The sequence below is a fragment of the Rhea pennata genome, chromosome 2 (genome assembly GCF_028389875.1).
Source record: "Rhea pennata isolate bPtePen1 chromosome 2, bPtePen1.pri, whole genome shotgun sequence".
Classification (NCBI taxonomy): domain Eukaryota; kingdom Metazoa; phylum Chordata; class Aves; order Rheiformes; family Rheidae; genus Rhea; species Rhea pennata.
This window is the reverse complement of record NC_084664.1, coordinates 16,056,181-16,081,208: the sequence shown is the minus strand read 5'-3', so window position 1 is coordinate 16,081,208 and position 25,028 is coordinate 16,056,181. Positions and strand designations below refer to the sequence as shown.

Below are 25,028 nucleotides of genomic sequence, written 5' to 3'. Positions count from 1 at the left end.
GCTAAAGAAACTAGGAAACTAGCATTTGGAGATGAATTTTCAAGCTGCCTTGCCCATGCATGACCATATGTATCTCGTATATATGCCCAAATTGCCTATGCATATTATCAGTTTGAAGGCAGGCCACTACTTAATCAGCTACAGTGTGTGTGCGGGTATGGGGAATGTGCAATTGTGGAAAGATTAATAAATACCAACATAAGTAAAATCTCTGTCTCTCAGACAATGGCACATGCAGAAAGAAAAATGATTCCACTTTAAAAGTTCCATGTTTGGCATAGCTGCATCTGTCAGCCTGTTTTTTGCAACAGAATATTTTCTGGAGCTCTTGCACTATGCAACTAAAATCTATTTATGTTGTACTGAATAAAAACAAAAAACAAATACTTCAGATAAATGATAAGTTTAGAGTAGCACACAGAACAAAACAGAACAACATGACCTTGGTCCTTCATATACAAGGGTCTTCCTCCTTTTATAAAATATTATGATATATTTCAACTGGTAATTTCAGAGTATTTTATTAGGTGCATGTCCTTGGATGTTTGTCTGTAAACCTTTATGGAGATGAACATCTGTTCCTGGGGATATTTATACAGAGGAAACATAGGATTTCAATATTTCATCCAGATACAAACTTGCAACATGTGCCTAATGCTAGTTGTGTCATCGGTTTTTATGTTCAAGGACTATGTTGCTGAGGTGCATGATGGTCTGAACTGCTTAGCACCTATCTCAAGACTTTCAGTTGAGTCCAACTGAAAAGCATCTAGAACACTTCTGGAGGCTTAAGTGAGCAATTGCAGTATTGAACTAAACTATAACAAATATTTAGAAAAATTAATGTTCTCTCGACACAAATGGAACCAAAGATGAGTTCAAGCATTGTATTTTGTGAAAGCTAGAGGATAGCATACTCAGCCTAAACCAAACATGCCAGTTTGGATGTTTCTGCTACACAGGATGAGTGACAAGGATAATTAATAGCTCTTCTGCAACATACATGTTGGTGCAAAACACGCAAATTCCATGCAATCAGTCTTCATGCAGGATTTTGTAGGCTCAGTCTTGCAAACAAGACCCAGCTCTGCAGAGAAGGCTGTTACAGCCTGGATTGGCTCAGGCATGAAGTCTTCCCCAGGGATACTGTTCCCTCAGCATGGGCTATGGGCCACCGAGGAGATGCCTTAGGGCTCAGCCACTTCGGGAAACAGTTCACACAGTGTCTTGCAGAGCAGGGGCTGCGGGAAGTAGGCTGGCGCTGTGGTGCGAGCAGCACAGGGTATGAAGGACTCAACCAGCTCCTTGGCTGATGTAGCAGCTAGAGGCAGCACTGAGCTGCTGAAAACTGTACTAAGTGGTTGCTTCAACCTCGAGTATTCTGCAAAGGAGGCCGAGAAATTCATGGGCAAGAGACTTTAAGTACTCTCAGCTGTTCTAAGGATAAACACCAGAGCAGCTTGGATTCTGTTATGTTTGTCGTTAAAAAGGTTAATAGTTAAAAAAAGAATTTGAAGCTTTTTCTCAGAAAGATCTAGTTCTAAGTGAAAGGATTAAGCCATATGTGTGTGTGTGTATATATATATATATATATGTATATGTATATATATGTATGTATGTATGTAGTTATAACTTAATAAAATTAATAAGCACATAGAGCACATAAATGAGATTTGACTGGCTCTCTTGTTTTGATTATCTAGTAATAAATGCATAAGTGACAGCAGAAAAGAAGGAAATAAAGAAGAAGTGGCAGTCATATGATCAGATGAAACACATGGAATTCGATTCTGATGCATTCCACCTTTTTTCCACATGCATTCCATGGATTTCAAACGGCAATGATTAATAACAAGTCTAGCCCTTAGATAAGGCTGGGGAGATTTTAACAGTTATTTCTAAGTAAAGGAAAATGATCAACAGGGGTTTTTTGCCACTCTGGAGCCTGATTAGGTCCTTCAACCACAATTATCAAGTTGCCAAGAGCTCAGGATGTGTAGAGGCCCATAAGCAGGACATCTGAGAGTCCCATTGTGTGCAAAGGATCAGAAATGAAAGATATCCCCCCTCTTTCTTCCCTTTGCTAACTACTACTCAACATGTTTTTAAGCTTTCTTGTAGACAGCAAACCTCACAGGAAACACCAATGTGACTATTCTTATTGACGGCTAATGATGCATTGTTTTTATATGTCGATTAGTAATTTCCTATGGTAAGCAACAGAAGCAGAAGGAATGTTTAAAATATATGAATAAGTTTTCAGTATTAGTATTATTTATCTAATGTGCTCAAAACTTTCTCCTAGTTTTTGCCAATACAAATAGAATCTAGATCACAATTAAGAAGTGTGAATCAACCTACACAGTTAAGATAAATCACTTTTTTTCATTTAATGAAATTAATTAATTATCCTATTAGGATAAATTGTTATTTGTAAACAGTAATTCATATGAGTAATTCCAATCTGTTCAGGAATCATGAACCATTAAGCTACACAGACCTGATAACAAATAACAAACAACAAGCCTAAATAGACCCATTGTGCTCAAGGATTCTCTTCGTGGGCACAAGCATTTGCTGCATTTCTGCTATATTAAAAAAGCAAAGCCAAGACAGCCGATCTTGGTGCAGAACGTTAGGTTTAATGACATGGAAGAAGAGCCACTAGACGGAGACCAGTAAACTCATTTCATGTGTAACATATTCTAGAAGGGACTTAGGTCTTCTAAGGTGAAATCTGAGTGCATTAAAACACCATTCCACATATTAATGCCTAACTATGATCAGTTTGAGACACAGCACATGCTCAGTTTACTGGGACATTCCACTTTAAGTGCATGTTAAACTAATATTGACTTTTCCACTAAACCAAAATCTTTTATTTGTGCCCAGAAGACTGAAAAAACAATAGACGTGGGAAGCAGAAGAATTAATCTTCCTGACCTTTTCTTTTTTTATGCCTTTGGGAGTCAGTCTTTGTGTGTGTGTCTAATAGGGAATGTGAGCTGTTCACTGGCAATGATTCTTAGATTATGTCTAAGTCCTTTACTGTATTATTTTGTTCTTTCTTTTGCATTCTCCACATTCAATGAACTCCACAGAGTATAATTAATAATATCTTTGAAACATTATCTTTTTACCTGTATCCATTCTCTGATAGAATCTTCCCCTGGAGTCCATCCATTTTCAGGGTAATTTAGTCGGGACCTTTCTGAAGACCACATAGTGCTGTACTGGGAGGAGACAGTGATCTGGTCAGAGTGGATTTCTCCTGACTCCATACCTAGTGGTTCCGTGCACTGGAAATCTGAAGAAAAATAAATTACTGTCATTACCATGGCCAGCTTTCTGATTTAGACTTTGAATAATGAGAACATTTTCCTGTTTTGAATATGAGTATCTAAAGAATTTATTTTTATGTGACTTTGAATTCTTTAGCAACTCTAAGTGAGGCAGTATTGGGCTTATGGTGTCATTCTTAATACTGTCATTCGAGTTGCCATGGCAATCTCTGCAATAATAATGCTATACAAACATTTTTAGTCCCGTGTTGTAGCCATTTCAATATAGGACAACAGAATTCTCTTTTCTAGGGTAGCACTGGCATTTGTGTGGATTCATAATATGAAACAATATATGTTCAACCTCTAATTCTGCACAAAAGTAGGTAAGACAAACCAGATGACTCAACAAAATATTTTTTATTTGAAAACTATTTACTGTAGTACAATAGAGTATAAAATGTCTTAAAAATATTATTTAAAATACAGGTATTCTCTTTGAATTCTGGACACTGGAAGGAAATAAACCAAAAAAATTTGAATCCAGGCCAGATGAATATTGACCTAAGGGAATTATTGTCTCTTCTGTAATGTGCTGTATTTTAAATGAGTTGATCATCCCCATCCAATCTCTTCTTGTTGACACAAAAATTATCTAGGTAATTCAGAATCAATTGACAATCTAGTCAATATACTGAGTTCAAAGACTGATAGGGCATGGAGATTAAATTCTACAAAAAGTTAAGGCTCCAGTGTCTGCCAAAACAACGATTGCAGGTAGATTTTCATCCCCAGCTGCTCATGTGCTTTTTCTGTCAGAGGTTTACCACTCCCATTGCAGGGGCAGAAGCAAAGGACATGTGCCTACACTTCAGACTGGGCATACAGTTCATACATAGTTCAGTATAAGTATAAATTGCCTTCACTGAGAGTTTAGAGTAATGAATTAAAAGACTAATCTGAGTTGGCCAATGAGCTTTTAATAAGTGAAGTTTTGATTTTTCAAGGAAAATTAAAGTAGTCTGAAAAAAATGTGCTTGAAAACTTTTAAAGGGGAACCAAAAATTCCTATGTAGACATACTATCAGGGAGCCTCATGGGTGTTGTAGCTAGGGTGCCCCACATGTGAATTATCAAATTTGCTGGTGAAACAGAATTTCTAGACTGCTTCAATGTGCTTGGGTCCTTGGGAGCTAGCTGAACTGCTTTAGGGTAAGACTCAAAGTAAGTAAACTTCTGCTTGGAATCGAGAGAGCCATAAGCCGCTATGTAGGACTCAAGACATGCTAGGCGGGAGTCGTAACGTCTGAAAGCAGGTGTCCAGATTCAGTTAGACATGTGAGCATCCCCTGTAGTAAGAGAGACAGGTACCTCCTGAGGCCTTTCAGGTGTCTGGGATAGGTTTAGTTATCCTCTGGCACTAACAACACAAAGACCAAAGCAGCTGAAATTAAGTGAGAAGAATCACTGCTCTGTTTAAGAGAATGATCATAGAAAATGTTCCCTGTTATCAGCTAAAACAGGTTTCACTGGCTGAGGGAATTAGTGTGCACATGCACTAGCCTCTCTTGTTCTGTAGTCCCCTAGTTAAGAGATGGAGGCATTCCAGCACAGCAGATACTATTAATATTGGTTCCAGCATGTTGCTTCTACAATACAGAGGGAGGATGACTGTGGAGCAGGTGGCCGTGGGGACCCGCTTTGCCTGTGCTAGCTAACGAAGGGGCAGGAGCAGCAGCTCCTAAGGAGAAGTCAAACGAGGCAGAGGAATAGTCTGAGAGAGAGGGAGGAGGGTATTTCCCATCTGCAGAGGCTGGGGTATGTCCCATTCCCTGCTCCGGGCTATGTGCTTACAAGAAGGTGTTGGAGAACTGAATGCAGAGGGGCGGTGGGAAGAGGGAGGGATAATTTAAATTTACTTTTCTCTGGTTAGTCTTCTTTCACTAAACAAGTATAGGAAGTCTGGGGAAATCTGAATCTGTACAGTAAGTCACAAAAAGGAGAGAGTTTGATTGAAGGTCCAAGTGTTTCATCATCAAGCAAAGCAAGGAAATTGGCAATGGCATGGTGTAACTGCCCATTTTTCCCCTGCTCCTCCCTCACTTCACTTCATTCTCTGTCCAAAGGGTAAACATAAAAATGAGGCAAAGCGGAGAAAAATCAGAGACAGAGAACAGAGCTTAAATGGCTTACGAAATGGTTTAACAAGACTATGTATATTAAATGTGTTCTTTTTACTCAAAAAAAAAAAAAAAAAAAAAAAAAAAAAAAGCTCATCAAAGCTTATTCCATGCAATAAAAGAAAGCTTTGGACAGTGCATTCATTGCCCATATTTCATTGTTGTAGTGCAACTGTTCAATTGCTCTGCATTCCTGGTTTCTTTGGTCAGCACAGTTTTTCACAATAATTCTTCCAACTTCCTGTTAATCCTGAGAAATAGAACTGCGAGGAGAAATCTGCTTCTTGCATTGATTTTCAAAGGGTAGCTGTTCTTTGAAAAAAAAAACAAAGAAAGAAAAGCAAAACCAGCCCTCCTTCACTATCTTATTTATTTAAGGTTTCTTTAAAGTTTCATGTGCTACCTGGTGTGCAAGAAGACATAACAGAGAATATTTTCCAAGAAGCTCTGCAGGATGGATAAATACTGACCTTCTGATACACTGCTCTGTGACACGCTGTAGTTTGCTGAGAATCCCTCTTTTGCTATTGCGCTGTCGGTGTAAAATACCATTGAAAGAATCCCTGTTGATGAGCGAACGCGGCCTGGGTTGTTCTGCCCACAATAACGCCCTATGTGTGGGCCAACTGAAAAGAGACAAAATACAATAGTAAACCACCTCTTCTCCTATAACAATAAATGTCACTGAAATAGCCTCCTATGGAGATTCCCTTGGCAGGAAATAGTAAGCCTCTACAAGAGTTTAAAATCACAATCTCACCAATAACTTAGCAATGAACAATAAATTGCTCATGCTACCACAGAAATCTCACTTTCACATTACAGGTAGCACTCCATAAACCTCTGAGGAGGTAAAGAACTAGATTTTCAAAAGGTGTCTTTAAAGTGCACAGAGTGAGCAACAATGCACAAAATTACATGTACAAAACAGCAGAAGTGTTTTCCAAAGTGCGATTGAAGCACCTGGTTATGATAAGGACATTGAATGGTCCAATTTACCTACAAGCTTACAAGACACTGAACACCCTTAGCTCTGGAATTGGAGTTCAAACAGCGCCTTTGAGGATTTATGCCCAATGCTGCAGATAATCTGTTAGCTTCACAGTAAATTTAGAAAAATGCTTTTGCATTCATTTTGACGCAATGTGCAACATCTCTTTATACTCTCCTATTTAGGCTCTCAGCATATCCTCATGGATCTTTCTCCCATATGCTCAGTGTTCAAGAACACTGTAAAAGAATTCTTGAGGAAAATCTTAATCCATTAAAAAGAGCAAGGATTTCTTAAGTACATCTCCATGTCACAGGACACACACACATACACACATACATGATCTCTCTGCCTGTTAATAATATATAAACCAGTTTCTGATATTTTTCTGGATTGCCTGTGTAGTGAGATAATCTGTTCCCTTAATTAAGCTACTCAATTCACAACCAACATATGTGGCCTTCTAGCACTTAAGCATTCCCTATAGATAGGTCCCTAGGCTGTTGAATAGTGATACATCTGTGCTTACAAACAATAAGAACAGAAAATGCTAAAACCCATGCAAAGACTCAATCATAATACTAATCATAAGACATCATTCTAATGCTTACACCACTGGCTTTTCAGGCTTAAATTAACACCTCATCATTTCTCTAGGAAGTCAGTTCAATTTTCAGTTTAAAATATAAAATGTTTATATATCCTAATTATTCCCAGTTCAAATAAAACCCTCACCTAACGTTATTTTGTAGTCATTTATTGGCCTTTTCCAACAAATAAAACAGTTCCAACTTGGAATAGCTTTATTATATAAGCTACACATTTCTGTAAGGCCCCAGTGTTGCCAGAAAGAAGACGCTCAGATGATATAGCTCTTGCTGCCAGTATATATTTTTCTATCCATGTTCTGGCCACAGTTAGTCTTCAGTTGCCTTGGCAATCCCATAGCATTTAAAATACCTGCCAGTTCAACCCCTTTTCACCAGGACTGTTCAATGCAGTATTGCAGGAATGAAACACCCTACAGAGGATATGAGCTGGATTCTTTCTTATCCTGGAAATCATTAAAGGTTTATGGTTCTATTATCTGAAGTGAGAAAGTCATTCCAGAGTGCTAGCATTACTGTCTCTTCAAAAAAATATAAAATAACACCCCCTCTTCAGGCTGCAATTGCCCCCTCCTTTTTTTTTTTTTTTTTAATTTTTGATGTGCAAACAGCTCTGACTGTTCTTTCCCGCGATGGCCTCTCACCATTACAGCCGCTGATCTTGCTCTGAACTGCAAGAGACTAGGGAGGATGAGGCCACCACGTTACGGCGCTCTGAGCCTCCCTCCTCCCATCTGCTTCAGGGAAGGCCTCTTTGAAAGAGCAAACAGAAGGGAACTTTGTTTAAAGCAGACAGGCTTTATGATCACCCATGACTCACTGGTTTATAATTTTTAAGATACATTTAACGATTCTGCATTTCAGCCTCCTAAAAATTGTCCCTGCTATCATGGTACTGTTCTCTTTACTGGCTTGTGTAGATGTAAGAGCCAAAAACTTTGCGAACATGACACAAAGAGGTATTGAATTTTTTTGCACAACATGTAAACCTTAGCCTACTGAGCTAATGCAGTATTGATCTGAGTAGAACTGGATGAAATAGAGATTCTTATTCATCTTATATAAATAGCTAACACACTTAAAGTTCTCCTTTTCCATTTAAGTCTCAAAAACTTTTGAATGATAATAAATTGCCTGATGTTTCAGGTGTCACCAGATTAAATAAATGCAGTGTTGGGGACACTGTTGGAGCAATAATCCAGCAGATTATACTGCTGGCTGCCTGAGTAGACTCTGCTGCTGTTTTTTTTGTACTGTCTTTCTGATCCTTCTTCTTCATACATTGAGCGGGGAGTTTCATAAATTCTCACACTGCTACAAAAGACCATATGCGGGTCAAAATGGGAATTCTAGATGAGTAGGTACTGAAATGTGATGAGGCCTAGGAAGCTCATTGCAGCTTCATGGGCAGACCATCACGTCACTTTGTTGGCTTTCCCCAGGAAGATCTGCTCTAAAGAGGAGTCACTTGGAACTGTCCTCATTCAAGGTCAGCTCTAGCACTACACAACAGGGACTTTTCTCTGAGCCAGCCAGTTCTGCTCGACTGCCCACGCTCTAGCTGTTTCTAGCTGGGATCTTGTCTCTTATCTCTCCATCGACATAGCACATACAGTGGAAAATTAAGTTACTTTCAAGTTAAAAGATGGAGGGGCAGCTAGGAAACCTGTTCTGCAAGTTTTTCCAAAACACAGAGTCTATTTGACAGCTGGAATGAAATAATAAAAGAAGTGTTACATTAACTAGGCATTTCACTGAATTTTAAAGGCCATCTGTTAAAGTATGTTGGTGTGGTGTAAACAGTATTTTCAAAGCAGTGTGACTCTTACTGACAAAACATTTGCATACAATATCAGATGCTAAAGAGAAAAGAAGTGCAAAATGAATTCTGTCCTCATAGCCCAGTAGTCACTGACAGCGAACTTGTATACATTCTTATGCCTTAATAGCGTCTCACAAGAGTGTAGAAGGCAACCACAACAGAGGAGAAAAACACCTCGATTAATAGCAACTTTCATTTACATTGATGTTAACAACCAAAGTAAAGTGTTCTTTTTTTTTTTCTTCCTATAATTCAGTGCAAGCTCTTCTGGTATTGACCAGAACAATAATGCTTAGCCTGTGGTTCTCAAACCATATGTAAACTTCTTTAAATTACTTTTAAGCCCCTAGTAGACGATCTATAGAGCTTCAAAGAAAGCTGCCTGATGAATATGTGCAATTCATCACTTAAGCTAGTCCTGGTTTTGAGTGGGCTATTTTTCTTCAAAGTCATCAATGGACCGTTCTCAGCCAATGCTGGCAGAGGTATATTTGTGCCTTGGGCAAAGACATTTTTGGTGTCTAGATAATTTGTGCAAAATCACACATTTCTGTTCTGTGATCTACTTATTCCCCTGCTCCAACTCCACCTGTTACTCTTCAAAGCACTGTCCTATTTCTGCACAATATTTGCAAAATACACCTGTAGTTCCCAAATAATCTCCAACAGGGCCTGTTTGACTTATTGCTGCATTTGAAAGAAGAGACCAAAAAGGGTGCCTTTGGCATGCAGTTATGCAGAAACAAAGTGCTGGTTTGAGGCTTTCCTGAACAACATGCTTACCATTCCCCTCATGAACTAGCAAAACACTTAGACTATTGCTTAACTTCAGACACATAAGAACCCCTGGAGAATTCCTTTTGAAGTCAACATAACTACTCATATGCTTCAAAGATAAGCACATGTTTTGCAAAATCAAGATGTGAGTATACAGCACTTGCCAGATTCAATTCTGTAAAAGGATAACTAGGTAGGCTTAGGGCTCCATGACAGTGAAGGAGCATTTCAGGATTAACTTCTTCACAAATGATCATTGTAGTTGCTAGCAAATCTATCAGAAAATTGTTTTCCATCAGGAAAATGTCAATTAGCAAGCAGCAAAAAGTAAGTGGAAGCATACTGATTTTGGCATTTCATTTTAAACATCATTTTGAAACTTCCTTTAAGAGAATTGTTTTTTCTTTTTTGGGACAGGGAAGGGGAAAAGTAAATACTTCATAATTGCACATTTTCTTGAAAACAGCAAATTCAGTTCCCGTTGATCTCTAGTGCCTATAGCTGAGCAAATTCTGCCATAAAAACTTTTTGCACATATGGTGAGATTCATCTGCTCTAATTTAGGCATCTAAAGTTATAGATGTTACAGAGTTAGCGACCCAGATCTCCCATTATAGTCAATGAGATAAGCATCTCTGGAGGACCATTTGCTGCATCCTAAACTGAATGTCTAAGATAGATCAGGAAGGAAGCGTTGTTCTCCCCTGCCGAGGACGGTGGGACTTGCAGAGCCTGGCTGAAACCCTGACTCACAGCACTCAGCCGCGGGCAAGAGCGCCAGGGGACTGCCTGGGTAATCCTGCCCTGGCTGCAGCTACAACTGCTCTCTGCCAAACCATTCACCATGCTCAGTGTAATCCCTGCAAACCATAGCTGTGCAGCTGTGGAGCTGCAGAATTTAAGGGAAGGATATATATATCTTTTTCAAACATTTTAAAAGTAATAGTTTATAGTAAACTGAAACAAAACATAAAACTCCTTTTTGTGCACTGATTTACTGCTAAATCCAGATAACTACCATATCCTTAGTAGCAGGAATCCTTGTTTTATTCTATGTTTAAATGAAGTGTAGCAAAATGGGTAATTTAACATCAAACATAACTGGGCATGCAAGCAGTAGTGCAGTATAACAAAGCAAAATAGATTAATTTTTTATGGCTATGTCTATATCACTAAATGAAACACTGTGGCCAGTGGCCAGGGACCATTCTTTGGACCAGGCTAACGGCATGACACAGCTCACTTCCGTATGGCTCTGCCCTCTAAAGCAGGATGGCCATGTCCAAAGTGCAAATTGCTGTCCTCCAAACTGTGCTTAGGAATTGCTTGGGAACGTGCAGGTTGACGTGGGCTAAAATAGTGCCAGGAAATGTGCTAGCAATTAAGAAGTACAGACAACCACAGACAGATGTTCTAGTCTCATTTTAGTTAATAATATAGGCTGAAGCCTGAAAATATTTTTTCACAGACTAAAGGAAAATAGCGACAAAGGTCTGGATGAGTCTCCCTTTGTTAAAGGCAACCATAATATCTAATCTTTTTCAGAAACTTACTACTTCCATCTGTATGCAAATTAGATTTATTTTGGCTTCTTTTCTCTTTTGTAAGTTTATCTGGTTTCTCTCTTTCAGATATCTAGAAGCTTATTTTAATTTGTATCTTCAGTTTCCTGTGTCAACTTTGCTCTTCAGTTGAAACAGTTCTTCTCCCTCTCCAATATTCATCCTGTGATATATTTGTGGAGAAGCAATGATGTCCTCTCTGCCCTTATAGTGCTAAGTTAAGCAAGAGAGAGAAACTTCTGGCTATGGAATCATTCTTCGGTGAATCATGTATTAAACATTTTTCTAGGACTGCCACAGGCTCCCTCAGTATGTGTCCAAGGAAACATTTCTTTCTAATCTATGGAATTAGATGAATATTTACAAATGTGTAAACATACTGGAAGTCAGGATCAGTTTGGGTTTGGATAGTTTGTAAGGGAACTGGAAGGCTGATAATGCATGTTGTTAGTTGTTCTTTGGTATGACTCAATCACTTTTCTGAACCAGAAAATTACCACTTTGAAACTCGCTGACATTAATAATAATGCATTTCTTTCTGATAATGTTACATATAAATTGATTGATTGGGTCATTTTTTCACGTATCAGTTTAAATCCAAGTTCTCCAGGAATTAGCTTGGAAAGATTTGGCCTATATTCAAATAAACCTATTATTAAATGTTCCAGACATTGTTATTGTATTGTTAAAATACTGTTTTCCTAACTGAAGAATTAAACACTAAATCATCTTTCTACTACTGTTATGGCTCTTTCCTCACTATTTACTGGAGTGCTAAAAGAGCCATGAAAAACTTATTAAACCTAAAAGAAAAGGAAAAACAAAAATGTAAAAAAGTAGATACCTATTTACTGCTGCATCAATAAAAGCTTTAATTGGAATGATATTGTGGATTAATCTAGGAAAACAGGCAAGTTTAAGTGTGTTATTAAAATATGTTCCTAAAGTTATATGTTTTCATTTAAATGAAATATTCATATAGGATTAGCAGTTTGAAGAAATCACCACTGCTCTTCATAAAAGCAAAGAAAATATCTATTAAAATGGGCTATCACACCCGTGGAAAACTGAAAGAGCTATAATTAGAGCTCAGCACAAAGACATGAATCCTGACTTCTTGGATTTTGCTACAAGTTAAAAAGAAAGAAGAAGATCTACAAGACATGTTTATTTATCAGCTTGCAGCATACATGGAGACACTGAAAAAAGGCATCAAGAGCACTTGGTTTAACATTGCTGCTTGCACAGTACAAATAGATATTTTGGCACCCTAAGGTTAGGTACTTGGCTTCAATGACATGTGAGGGCTGGGCCCTCAGCCTGTCTAGCCAGCGTCTTTTGATAAATACTACCCGGCTGTCCTAACTGGAGGGAACTTGGATGTCGTAGACCCATTGCCACATGTGAGAAAGAGGAGAAATCATATGGCTCTTGCGTGCATCAGTTTCACTGTAAAATAGGAATATGAGACTGGGGATTGGGTGATATGAGGGCTCACTGGCTCCATAGATGTAGCTGGTATCTAGCTATGAACTTAATGAATTTAAACAAGAGGTCAAGTGGAGTCAAGAACTAAGTGAAAAATTTCTGAAATGGCAAGAAGTAAGTTCCAGAAAGTATCCAACTGGCAGCCTGGCACGTGTGCCCAGCTAGTCAGTAGAGCGTATAAATTAACACATTAACATAAGACCTTTGGATTTGCTTATACTGCTGTAAGAAGAACTCTGCACCATGCCTAAGTTAGCTGAATGGCTAAGTGCAGGACTGTTCATTGACTGGGGTAATCATTTAGTGACTACGATTTCAGTTGTACAAGTGCCATATTTCCTCTGGTAAAGAAATTATCTGCTTTCACATCTGGGCTCTAACCTGGTTGCTCCTCAAGCTAGAGGGGTTGTACCTAAAGTCCAGTTTGGGCTAACCCAGGAAACCCAAACAAGGTTGTAGGAAACTCTTGGACAACACTCACATATTGCCTTCAGAAGTATGGAGGCCCTTTATGAGACTTTCACAAGTAGTTTATTTTAGCATAGGTCGATCACATATTAGCTCTAAAAGCAGATCCTTCACCCAAACCAACTGTTCAAAATTAAGCATATTTTATTAAAAAATCATTCACACTGTAATATGCTTTACTGAATGAATTTACAATGTATTTCTCCCATTAATTCAACTCATCTCACATACATCAAACAAAGACCCCTCTACTATGACATTTAAAAAATGAGAATATGCCTTCTGCAGCCCACTATAATGTAATGGCTATGTATATATATCACAGTCCATTTTTCTCTTACCATCGGGGAATCCATCCCAGATTTCCAATCGGTCATAGCGACAGAACGCTCCCCCTGGAGTATTTGAATCAGGTTCTAGTTCAAAGCTTTCAAATTCCAGTATAATCTCCGACATCTTTGGTGCAAAGATAATATAAGTGCATTCAAGGCTATTGGGATATTTTTCAGGGAACCCAGGAGACTTTATCACTCCACTTGATGAAGTGAAGTTTCTGGAACATTCAGGTCCTGTATGAGAAAGAGAAAAATACCTAAGTTAACACTATGCTACTAAGCAAATTAGTTAACTGGAAAACAAATTTGGTCGTATTGTCTTTCTAGCAGCAAAGGTGGCTTTCCAATGAAACACCTCATTTTAATCGCTGTATTAATCACTCAGCCAGCCAGTTCCTATTATTGATAGTCAGATATTAAAGCACAATTCACATATACTGTGTAATCTCCAAATTTCAATTTGTATGAAACAATATGAAAACTTGTACTAGCTCTAGAAAAAATTATGACAAATACAAAGTCATGTGGGAACAATGAAAATGTAAGCTGCAGAAATCTCGACAGAGCCCTAGAGAAATAATTATAGCCCCTTCAAGCTCAAATCTTTAAATCTTATGGCTGACAGGCTTTTATTGGTGAAATAGAACATTTTAGGAAAGCGGGTGAGTGAATTCAGTAGAGGGAGTAGTGGTTTCAGATTCCTGGAGCACTGACTCAGTAACTCTGCCAGATGTGACCTATGCCTCCTTGACAAACTAAATGTGAAAGGTAATTCGTACATGTACCAAGGGTGAGTGACTCACTCTGAGTGGTGTTGACACAGGTGCACCAGTAAAATGTTGCTGTTAGTGCAGGCATGATAAACTGTGTGATTACAGGCAGTGTTGCTAAAAGTCACCTAACGTCAATGTTGACACACTAACTTTCCCCAATGTCCCCACCATGGCATAATATGATCCTCCAAACACTGCTCTTGGTCAAGCAGGGAAGTGGCAATGGAGAAGCAAGGGTATAAAAGGCCAGATCACTGGATATGCCTTTGCGAATACAGTGGTCTAAAACCAGAGTTCATCTCTTGTTGACAGATCACATTTCTCCTTTACTGAGGTCCCTCAGGAATCCTCTCCTTGGATTCCACATCTGCAGGTGTGCTCGGAGCAAGCCACAGGCACTGCCCACACCTCCTCCCCCTGGGTCAGCCTGGGTACCTCTCTCTCCCTGACTATTGACACTCCCAATTTAATGGAAAGTGAGTTACAGGCTTTGGGGCATTAGTGGATACCAGCTGGCTGGGGAGTTTGGGTAGGATGGCTCAGATGAAGCTCTTCAGACATGGCATAGAAGAATGATACAAGCAAGAGTTTGGTTGCAACAGGTCTGTGCTGGACTGTGAGTCTGTGTGGTAGCTTTCAATTTAGATGAAGATGCCTACCGTAGTCAGGAGCCTTAGAGGATTTCCAATGCTTAACACAGTTCATTCATGGAAAACAGTCTGGTTTGTTGCATATATGAATACTCTTATTGCACCATAGAAAATGTTTTCCTTGTGAATGTGCCAAACATATTACCTCTCTCTCTCCCCGCCCCCTTGATCTGGCCAGCTCCCAAGTAAATTCAATATGCAAGAGAGAGAGATCTGAAGGAATCTAGTCAATTCAGGTATTTCAGTCCTTCATCAGACACTGATAGGAAATGGTTGAGTATCAAATTAATATTCAGAACACTTCACAGCATATTTCGGAAGAGGTAGATATTAATGGGCACATAACCTGATCCCTTTCAATTTGAGAAATTGCATTTTGCCTGTAATTATATCTCCCCCTTATATGTTAGCCAGATATTTCTCTTCTCTCTCTGTCATTCCCACGTCTCCTTGTCATATTTGGGAGGGTTATATTCTGCTTGCTGCTTTTCACTCCTACCAGTAGCTGCTATTCCAGGATAAAATAACCTCAGAGTATGCCATTCATAGCACGAAGCGCTCTGTACTCCTCTTGGAATCCAATAATAGATATAATGTAATGTGTAAGCCAGGATGATTACTGCTCTATTAAATACAACCAAACCCTGGCCCTGTGAGCACAGGATTGCCAGGCTCCCTACAGTCACCGATGGCATCTCAGTACCACCTTGCTCTGTCTTAAATGTGTTCAAGTCAGTCTGGTGCAAGAAACAAAAACTATTTTCAGATGAGTTCCCTCACTAAAATGCCCTCCACAGATTTTGACCCTTTATTAACACAGTGAAGAAATTACAGGAATTAAATCAACTCTGAGGCTGCAAGGGACTCCATGAAGTTCTGGCATAAGAGACCCATCAGAATAGATACTTCTGAGACAGAGAAACTGCGTGTGTGTGTGTGCGAAATAGAGACGGAGAGAGAAGCTGGGAAAACAGGGAGGGCGGGCAAAAGAAGAAGCAAAAGAGAGAGATGATTTTGGAGGTCATTTTATTTGCTCTCTGTAGGAGGTGTCACTGAGCCAGAAAATCTTTTGTCTTCCTGTTTGACAATGTCTTTTATTTTGATTTAAACCATTAATTAAGTCCATCTAAGGTTAGGAATATAGCATGTTAATCATCTAGATCCTCTTGTAGTCATGAGGCCATTCATCCACCCTACGACAGGCTGGCTGTCAGAGTCAAAATGACAAATATTTCAAATGGGTTAAACATTAGGTGATATGGATCTCATGTTTTTAGTCTGGAACTCAGTGTCTCCTCCAGTGTCTCTCTGGTTAAAAAGCTGGATGAGAAAGAAAGGCAGCTCCTACTCTCAAACCCATACTACATTTATCATGATGCTTACATGTGTTGGTCTCTCCTCACTGTCTCCACAGTGGGCAGCCCAAGGAGCATCAGGTTTACAATTCACCGTAGGATACAGGGAGAGTAATACAGCTTTTCTTTTCAAAAACTAAGAATGGCCTCACAGGAATAATTGGTAAAAGTATACTGTATGTTTGAATGCAACTCAGCCTTAGGCTTATTACCACACGATCTTGGGACTAGGATCTTTTAATACTTCTTTTCCTGTCTGGGAAATAATGAACTAGAATGTGAATATGCTAAAACCTAGCATATTAGCCTGGTGTGAGTGTCTTAGCTTCCCCTGCACAAGAGGGTAAACTGGTCAGCTCTATTTGGCACAGAATTTAAAATGCAAATTTCTAACAGCATATATATATTAACTCAAATGTAAAAATGACTGTGTTCCCACAGCAACCATAACTTGTACCCTTTATACACATACGGTATTTTCCAATGCTGTACCCGGTGATAACTTTCCTGCCTTAATATACAGTTTATGTGGAATGAACTAGAGTTAAAGTTGTTCTGGGAGCCATAACTTTGAGCTTCCTGACTTCTGTGTGTGTAAAATCACATTCATAATGCCATCTTAACATGGTTAACGTGTATCACTGAGAGATGTAAATGACATAAGGAACTAAACATAACATCTCCATCAGAACTCTGAGTTGCCACTACGCTATTAGAAATAAATAAAAGCTTTTTTCTTGAAAGGGATCCCTTGTTAAAATAGATTATTTCATGGGCCATTCTTCCACTTGTTCTTGCATTTCAGCCTTGGTCTTTATGAAAAATGGTACTGTATATACAAGCACTAAGAAACTTCAGGACACAATAGCGTATCTTCTAAAAGACACCGAAGTAAATAGAGATATTTTCCAGGAAAGCTTGGTGTCATTTGGACGTTGGATTCTTTCAAAAAATGTGACCTCGAGGGTCACCAAAAGAATTTCTGGGAGCCAAGAGTGGATTTACAGACAGGGAAGATGGTGAACATGAGGTCTGTGGCCCCAATTAGCAGTGTGCAGAGCAGCAATAGCATGCAATAGAAAAGAGACTTTGCCACTGTGCGCTCCTCATTAACAGTACAGCTGCCACCAAGTGTGTGTGCTGAACACAGCTGAAAATCGGCTCTGGTTTGGGTACATGAAAGGGAGCTGAACTGGTCCTGAAAACGTGGCACCATCTGTGAGTGTTTTGCATTTGAGATTTGGAGTTTTGAGCTGCTTTGAAAACATGACCCTAAACACTGATATTGAAGGCAATATTTGTTTCTAGGAAGTTAAGCTTATTGTCTTTTTATTTATTATCTCATTTTGGACCAATGTTCTCCAACCTTAAATATAAAAATTATTTATCTCTACCCAGCTCTAGGGAAAGTGTATGTCAAAAAACAAAAACAAAAAAAAAAAAACAACCCCCCCACCCTTCTAGCTTTTGACTCAGAGAGTTATTGAAGGCAGGCTGTCTATAGGACTGCGCAGTCTGGATTGTCTGCCTCAGTTGGGCTTTATCTGCTCAACAACCTATAACACGGATACCCCTATCTGTGCTCACCAGGCTGTACTGAACCCATGGTGCAGGCATCCAGCAGGACATGCTGCAAACAGTGTGGGCTTCCCCTCTCCCTTACCTCCCAAACACAACCTAAGGAAGCAACAGCAATCTGATGCTTCAGTCATCTGCTGCCCATGTGTACTCAGGGCCTTTCTGAGCCCACAGTGATCTCCTGGGAATGCAGAGCAATGCACTAACCAAAATAAGTCAAGGAATCAAAAGATTACAGTGCTGTTAAGGCAGTAACATTAAATCATACAGCAATTATTATCACAAAGAAAGAAAGCTAATGGTGTTAAGAAGGTCTAAGCAAACAGCTGATGAAGACTATCATGTTACACCCAGAGGAGTCAATCCTCAGCTGCAGTGGAGTCACTGGATCTGTACTGATTTACACCCATTTAATATATGTCCCACATTGGAATGACAAGAGCAATGAAACTTTCACCTTCAACCAATTATTTCTTGCATTTCCCCATTCCTGAAAATTATGGTGAATGTTTTGATGGAAGTAAAATAATTACAGGTTATGAACTATATAATAATGAATTATTTCTCACCTCTTTTGAAAACTTCGTAACGGATAGAAAATCCTGCTCCATGAGTTTCATAGTCGGAAACAAATTTAATAAAAAGATATGGTCCTGAAGACACTAAAGGAGGAGGAGCAATTTTTCCACAGTACTTTCCCCACAAGCGTCCTTCAGCATTATCTCCATCAATCACTTCAACATAATCATACCTGGTAGATAAATGGAAGGAAGAAACTTTTAACTTCCAGGAAAGAAGGAGACTTAATTAATTTAGAAACCATAACACAACATAGATAATCAAGAAAAATGCTAGCTTGCTTGGAAAATGCATTATGCTGAAAGATGTAAGCAAAATGAAATAATTAAAATGGACTACATTATGTCTGTAGACATCATCTGGCAACATGGAACTATTAGGAAGAATGGTGTCCATTATGCTTGCAGACAATGTCAGCTAAAGTAACCAATTAACAAAAAAAAAAAAAAAAAAAAAAAAAAAAGGAAATCTCATGAGCACAATTCTGTATTATTAAATTGTGTTCCTTTGTCTGTGTAGTGTTGTTATCAATACATAATGCACAGCATTCTTTTCAAACTGTGAAGTTCTGTTATGAATTCAAAAATGTCTCTTTGGCTGGAGCTCTCTATGAACAATACTTTGATTTCCATATGCTGTCCTCCAAACATATGTCCACAGAATAATAAATAAATCCCTAAACATTAGATTTTGTTCAAACCTCACTATGTTTCAGATCAATGATAGAAAAATCTTTCATTTTCCCTGTTAGTTGGACAAATTGTTTTGAGCAAATCTTGAAAACCACACATCAATCACAGCACTTGATTTTCCTTAGACAAAACTTGTTCCATCACAAATCACCTTTGTTTAGGTATTTGAACCATCCTGCAATATTTGTCACACTTAGACAGAGTTTGATTATTGAATAATCTGGGTTAAATTCTCCTCTGGTTACTTGCTTGAGTCTTACGGAATTTACAAGAAAAAGTAAAAATGCGCAATATTGACTGGCCATAAACCCTGCCAGGGAGCACCACTCCTGTTAAAGTCCCTCAGCTCTGTGACCAGGAGTGCCAGCAGGTAGGGTCTGGTCTCACAGGTTTCATTTTGGCAGGAGGAAGGAAGCGCCCACAGCTTGGGGCGCCGAGCCAGCTGAGCGAATACAAACGGGAATGATAGTCAAGGAGCAGCGCAAGGAGCAGGTGCGGAGGCAGGTCGGTGTTCAAAGTTTATTAGCAGACGATTTTTCTCAGGAAGAAAGACAGACACCATTTATAGAAAGGGATTCACACTGTCCTAAAACGTGGTAGCATTTGGAGTCTGGGTTTTGCCGTGGGCCTCCTTCTGACTGCAGTGAAAGGCTTTTCTCTGCCCATATTTCTTTGTGTTTCAGCCATGCTGCCGTTTTATTTAACAAGTAGCTGTTAGCCAGACAATCTCATTTACTTTAAATTATCCTACTACAACTGACATTAAAATGTTGCCGTTAATTTGTTTAGACCTTTATTCTACTGTTATGTTCACTGAAATGTCCTGAGAATATTAATACACAAGGAAGAGCTAAAATTGACAGTACAATAAAGTATATCTGACATTTTTAAAGAGATCAAAGGAAAAAAAAAATATCTTCATGATGACCAATGTCATCTTTAACAACTCTATTCCAAACTGTCCAGGGCACATTACTTATGTTTACATGAAGTCCCATGAGACAAATGCAAAGATGATATCACTAGTTAAAGTGGACAGCTTCAGGCTCTTTAAATTAAAAATGACATTACCTCATCAGTTAAAATTGTATGCCAGCTTTGGTGTATATCAAGTAGAAAATAAAGCTGACACTGATGGAACTGTAAGCATTAACATATGTGAAATATTGTGTTAACTGCATTTCCTCTTATGTACTTGATTTTTCTAGTAGCAATTGCTCAACTACTTAGCTTCCCTGTCCCATTTCAAACTGATGGAAATACAAAGAGGAATTGTTCATTTCTGAGATAATTTTACAAAGGCTTTAAGTAGCTGCATTTTTTTTTAAAAAAAATTAGATCTCTATCCTTTCTGTAGGTCTTTTATGATATATATATATATATAAAAAGATCTGAAAGTTGGGAAAGGAGTTCTTAAAAGAGCTCAGAATTGTTTTCTTTGGTTTTACACCTTTCGAAATACGCTTAACAACATCAGTGCTATGTTTCCCAGGAGACCTATTGGATATATTCAGGGATACAGGCTGCTAGTTTTCAGACTTTAGAAAAAATTAATGTTTAGAGTTTTTAATAAGACAACCTTTCTCCAAATAATTAATGATCATTAAAGAACAAGAGTAATCACATAAAACCAGAGCATTTTAAACTCTCTGATTCACAGAATTTTCTTCTAGCTCAAGAGCAGATGCTTGAAGTTATTTGTGTGTTTTACATCATCTGAAACTAGTAGGATTCAGACATTTAAGTCCCTTTCAGAATCTGAATGAGAGCCTTTGCTCTTGTCTCCAGTGTTATTACTTCACCAGTTTCCCAGTCACCATTCATTGCTCAAGCCTCAACAATAGCTGAATTTTCAAATGAGTATCAAGAAGAACCCTACTTCTGAATTATTAAATGTTGTAAACAATTTTAATAAAAAAATGTTAATCAAATTTTAACATGACTTTTTAATATTTGTATAAAGGCAAAAGCAAGAGTGTGAATTCAGTATTTTTCTCCTGCTATACTTTAAAAAATGAACGATTATCTGGGGTCTTACTATATCTGTTGTATACAGCCTAAAAAGCATTGACCAGTAAGTACCAATTCTGCTATTACATGGAGTAATATTCTGCAAAAAAAAAAAAATCAAATTAAATTCTATCACTTTGTCTACTTTCCTCCTCCACATCTATAGCCTGCCTGCACCTTTCCATTGTCCCTTATCATGACAGAATTGTAAATTACAGTGGGTTTTTTGGCTGCTATGCAGTTGAAAGTGACGCATTTTGGTTACTAAAGGCTGTCTTCCTGTGGATCTTGCAAGTTACGGTTCATATAGGCCTACTGAAGATGGGACAATTTTTTCTATTTTTTTCCTTTTGATTTGAAGAAAATGTATATGGATGAAAAAGAAGTTTAGCTGCGAGACAAGAGGTGAAGCAAGATTTCGAAAAGGAAAGGTTTAGAGATCAGCTGCAATCTTCATATTCTGCAATCACATCTTTCACCTAGCAACTAACAAATGGATTTGGATTATCCCACTCCGATCTGTACTGCAGTAAATGGATATGGTGCCTTTTTCTTAAGGAAATCAAATTACTCTGGATTTTACTAGTTTATATTGGAAAACCAAAGTCCTGCTGTCATTTTTGCACTTTTCAAAATCTTACCAGAGGCCACAGTGTATCACAAACAACTGTTCCCGTGTACAGGAGGAGGCACAGTCACAGCTCAAACCTGGAGCTGCTGCTGAGGGAGCTCAGAAAGCAGCTTGCCTCTCCCTCTGGACTTGGTACCAGCTTTCCTCCATAAGTTTGCAGGAGAAGGTGCCGTGCCAGGGACGCAGTTGGCACGCTGGCACCCCTGCGAGGAGACTGAATGTGTCACCTCCGCGGCGCCCAGACAGCCTTGGCGCGCAGCCCAGAATACTGAGTTTGCAAATTTGGATTTCCCACTTGGCAATTCCTTGCTCAGTTACTACTGCCAATGGTGTGGCAAATATTTCTTATAATGCTATAGTCCTTTAGGGTTTATGGCACAGAGATGTAAATATAAATACGGCGCTAACTGCTGGTTCAAGTCGCAGGTGAAAGAGCGGAGCACGAGTTCATGCGTGAAATAGGAAAGGCCTGCCCATAACAGTGGGTAAGCAGCAGATGCTTCTTGGAGTCACTACGTTAAGGCAACATACCGTAATGCAAAAAACATTCTCTTTTTGCTTGTCTGGGTCTCTCTGGATATCCCATTTCTGTTTGCTTTCTGCTAGTGCTGCAGCAAAGCACTCTGCATTGCACGAGGGCTGTACGTGGCTCTGTCGAGTGGAAGCTTGCTGAAAAGCTCTGCAGAGATCACGCACTCCCCCTGCTCCTCTCTGCCAGTGCCTGAACATGCTATTACTAGACAGGCTTGATTTTATGGTTCAGTAAAACAATGTCTGGGAAAAATTCCCATTGGAATGATGAGTGAATCTAGAATTCCTCTACAAGTTCTTGAAGGAATTGCAAAAAAAAATTGTTCTTTTTATGGAAAGCGTAAGTTATGGCTTCAAGGAGAAGGCCAAGTTGAACCCATAAAAAAGAGCACCAGGCAGTGATAAACCCCATCAGCTGCAAGATGCTGATTTTGGTGAATTCTTCATTTCCAGTTTCTAGTAGATGATCACAGTGCTTATATCTGTTCTGAGTTCTGAATATGCTGGTGACCCCTGAAATGCATCACAGCATGCTATATATAAGGTCAAGTGAAATTGCTCCAAAGCATTACCTGTTGCTGAAGTCAGCTACTGTACCAAGGTATGTTCAGCTTCTAGAAATTTTCCTGTTATTAAGGCAGCAAGATCTTATGCCTTGAATGTTTACTGCATTCCTTTCCAGGACACAGCTGAACACAACTGAAATCTAAATATCTCCCATTTTAAATCATGAAATAATCACTGAAACCTATACAGCTATAATTCACACCTGCACATGCCATACTTTTCCGCAGCCAACTATCACATGCACCTATAGGCCGGCAATGGGTATTTTGGTTATTCAGTGGCTAACAGCTGGGAAGAGTTTGCATCTCTCTATTTCTTTCACCTCTCTGATTCCACTTCCACGTGGCTGCTAAATCTCTCCCTGCTAAAACTATCCACCTTGCTCTGACTCTCTGTGGTTGTGAGAATGCGTTTCTTGGTATGCCTGTGTCTTCTGCCTGGACATAAAGATTTTTTTGTATTCCTTGCACAACTCCATTTTAGCTGAACCCAATGTATTGTAACAGGAAATCTAAACAGAGTTTCAAGTTGTTCTGCACTGTGGATTTGTGCCCCATTAGTGAGTGATGGTTAGCAGTATGGGATTTACTGCCGCGCTTGTGACAAGGCAATCTGTATCCCAGAGCTAAGAGCTTAAGAACTGCAGGATACCAACCTTAATCCCAGTTTATTAGCAACAAGAAAAACAAGTACATGTGGTTAAAAAAAATTAAGCATAACCCCAAATAGGTTGCTTTTCTGCTTTCTCTGCCTCAGCGTCTGTCAGATTTTTCTCCCTCAAAGCCTTCACATAGCCTGGCTGCTCTTTGGAGAGTCCCATTTCCCAGCCTGGCTGCCTATCCCATGAGTTTTGGAGGGGGCAGCAGCCTCCCACATGCTACATGTCAGGCTTCCCAGGCAGAGGGGACTCTTGGAGCAGTGTCCACTTGGAGGGGACACACCACCCCTCATGCCAGCCACAGGGGCATGCCTGGCACACAGCCCCCGAGGTGCCAAAGTTCTACTGAAAGCATACTTTGATGGTGATTAAGACAGTTTGAGGCCCTCAGAAGATCCTGGGTATGCCTGCTGTAGCTGATACAAGCCATCAGTTCAAAGGGGGCATAAGAATTCCCTGAGCACTGAATAGCTTGGGAACTGCAGGGAATAAAAGACTTATTTGCTTTTTAAGCCCCTTCCACTAGGATGCAAGTTGTGCGTGGTGTCACATTGTCCTGCATAACAAATTCCTGCCTCGTTGCTCATTCCTAGAACCCACCTCCAGCATCCCAACGGAGGTCTCAGCCTCCTCCATCTTCTCAGATCAACTATTTGGGTGGATGTGCCTTTGACAGGATGAGTGAAGTCACCAATTTTTTATTTTTTTTTTCTTTTTTAAATCTAGTAAAACATCTAGTAGAAGATTTCTTAGAGTGTGGACACTCACACAGTTGAACTGGCACCGCAGAGGCAGCATAATCTGCATGAGAAGGATGGAGGTGGGAAGGAGAGCCAATGGCAGGAACCTGTGATGCTGGTTTTGCTCAGGCAGGATTTGTGGGGAACCAAGCACCCTCAGAGAGGCAGAGTATTGTCTGAACCCCACAGTTCTCTAAAGCGATGGATATTTAATTAAGCAATTTGCAATTGATTAATGATTTGTATCTTACTGAAATCCCTGTCAGTCTGAGGGTCTTTTGTTTCCGTTAGTCTTTTGTGAGTCAGAAGCTGGTGTTTTTATGGTCTTCACCCAAGGCCAAAACTCACTGAAGTTACTCATACAAAGGTCCTGTCAATCTAAGAGATTTCTGGGAATAAGGCCATTGGGATTTGGCCACTGTTCAGTAATTTACTAATGCCATTAGTGGGTCTCCATTAAGAATGAACTAGTGAGGGTCTATTTTAGTATGAAGACAAGGCTGTAGTGAAAAAGAGAAAAGGTGTAACAAAGACATTGGAGAAGATCTACAGTTACTCACTGTAACTAGTTGATTGTGACTAATGTTAGCAACAGTTTTCTTATTACACTGGTTTCTGGAATCATCTAATACTTCACCATTTGATCTTTCATTTAAAAATTAAGCTTTTAATTCTCTGCAAGGTAGAGAAAACTGAAATGCAACATACCTTTGACCAAAGGTAAAAGTGCAAAACTGAGAAGTAATAAAAAT

The 25,028-nt window shown here is 39.2% G+C and overlaps 1 protein-coding gene across 3 annotated transcripts in view; it reads right to left on the bottom strand.

The window, feature by feature from the left end:
* Nucleotides 1-25,028, bottom strand: part of NRP1 (neuropilin 1) — a 114,671-nt gene that overhangs the window by 48,985 nt on the left and 40,658 nt on the right. For all 3 annotated transcript variants that reach the window (XM_062568926.1, XM_062568927.1, XM_062568928.1), the window contains exons 4-7: nucleotides 18,438-18,619; nucleotides 13,519-13,746; nucleotides 5,932-6,087; nucleotides 3,141-3,307 (exon numbers count right to left, since the gene is read on the bottom strand). In XM_062568926.1, the coding sequence (XP_062424910.1) occupies nucleotides 3,141-3,307; nucleotides 5,932-6,087; nucleotides 13,519-13,746; nucleotides 18,438-18,619 (733 nt within the window). The remainder of the gene's footprint in view (nucleotides 1-3,140; nucleotides 3,308-5,931; nucleotides 6,088-13,518; nucleotides 13,747-18,437; nucleotides 18,620-25,028) is intronic.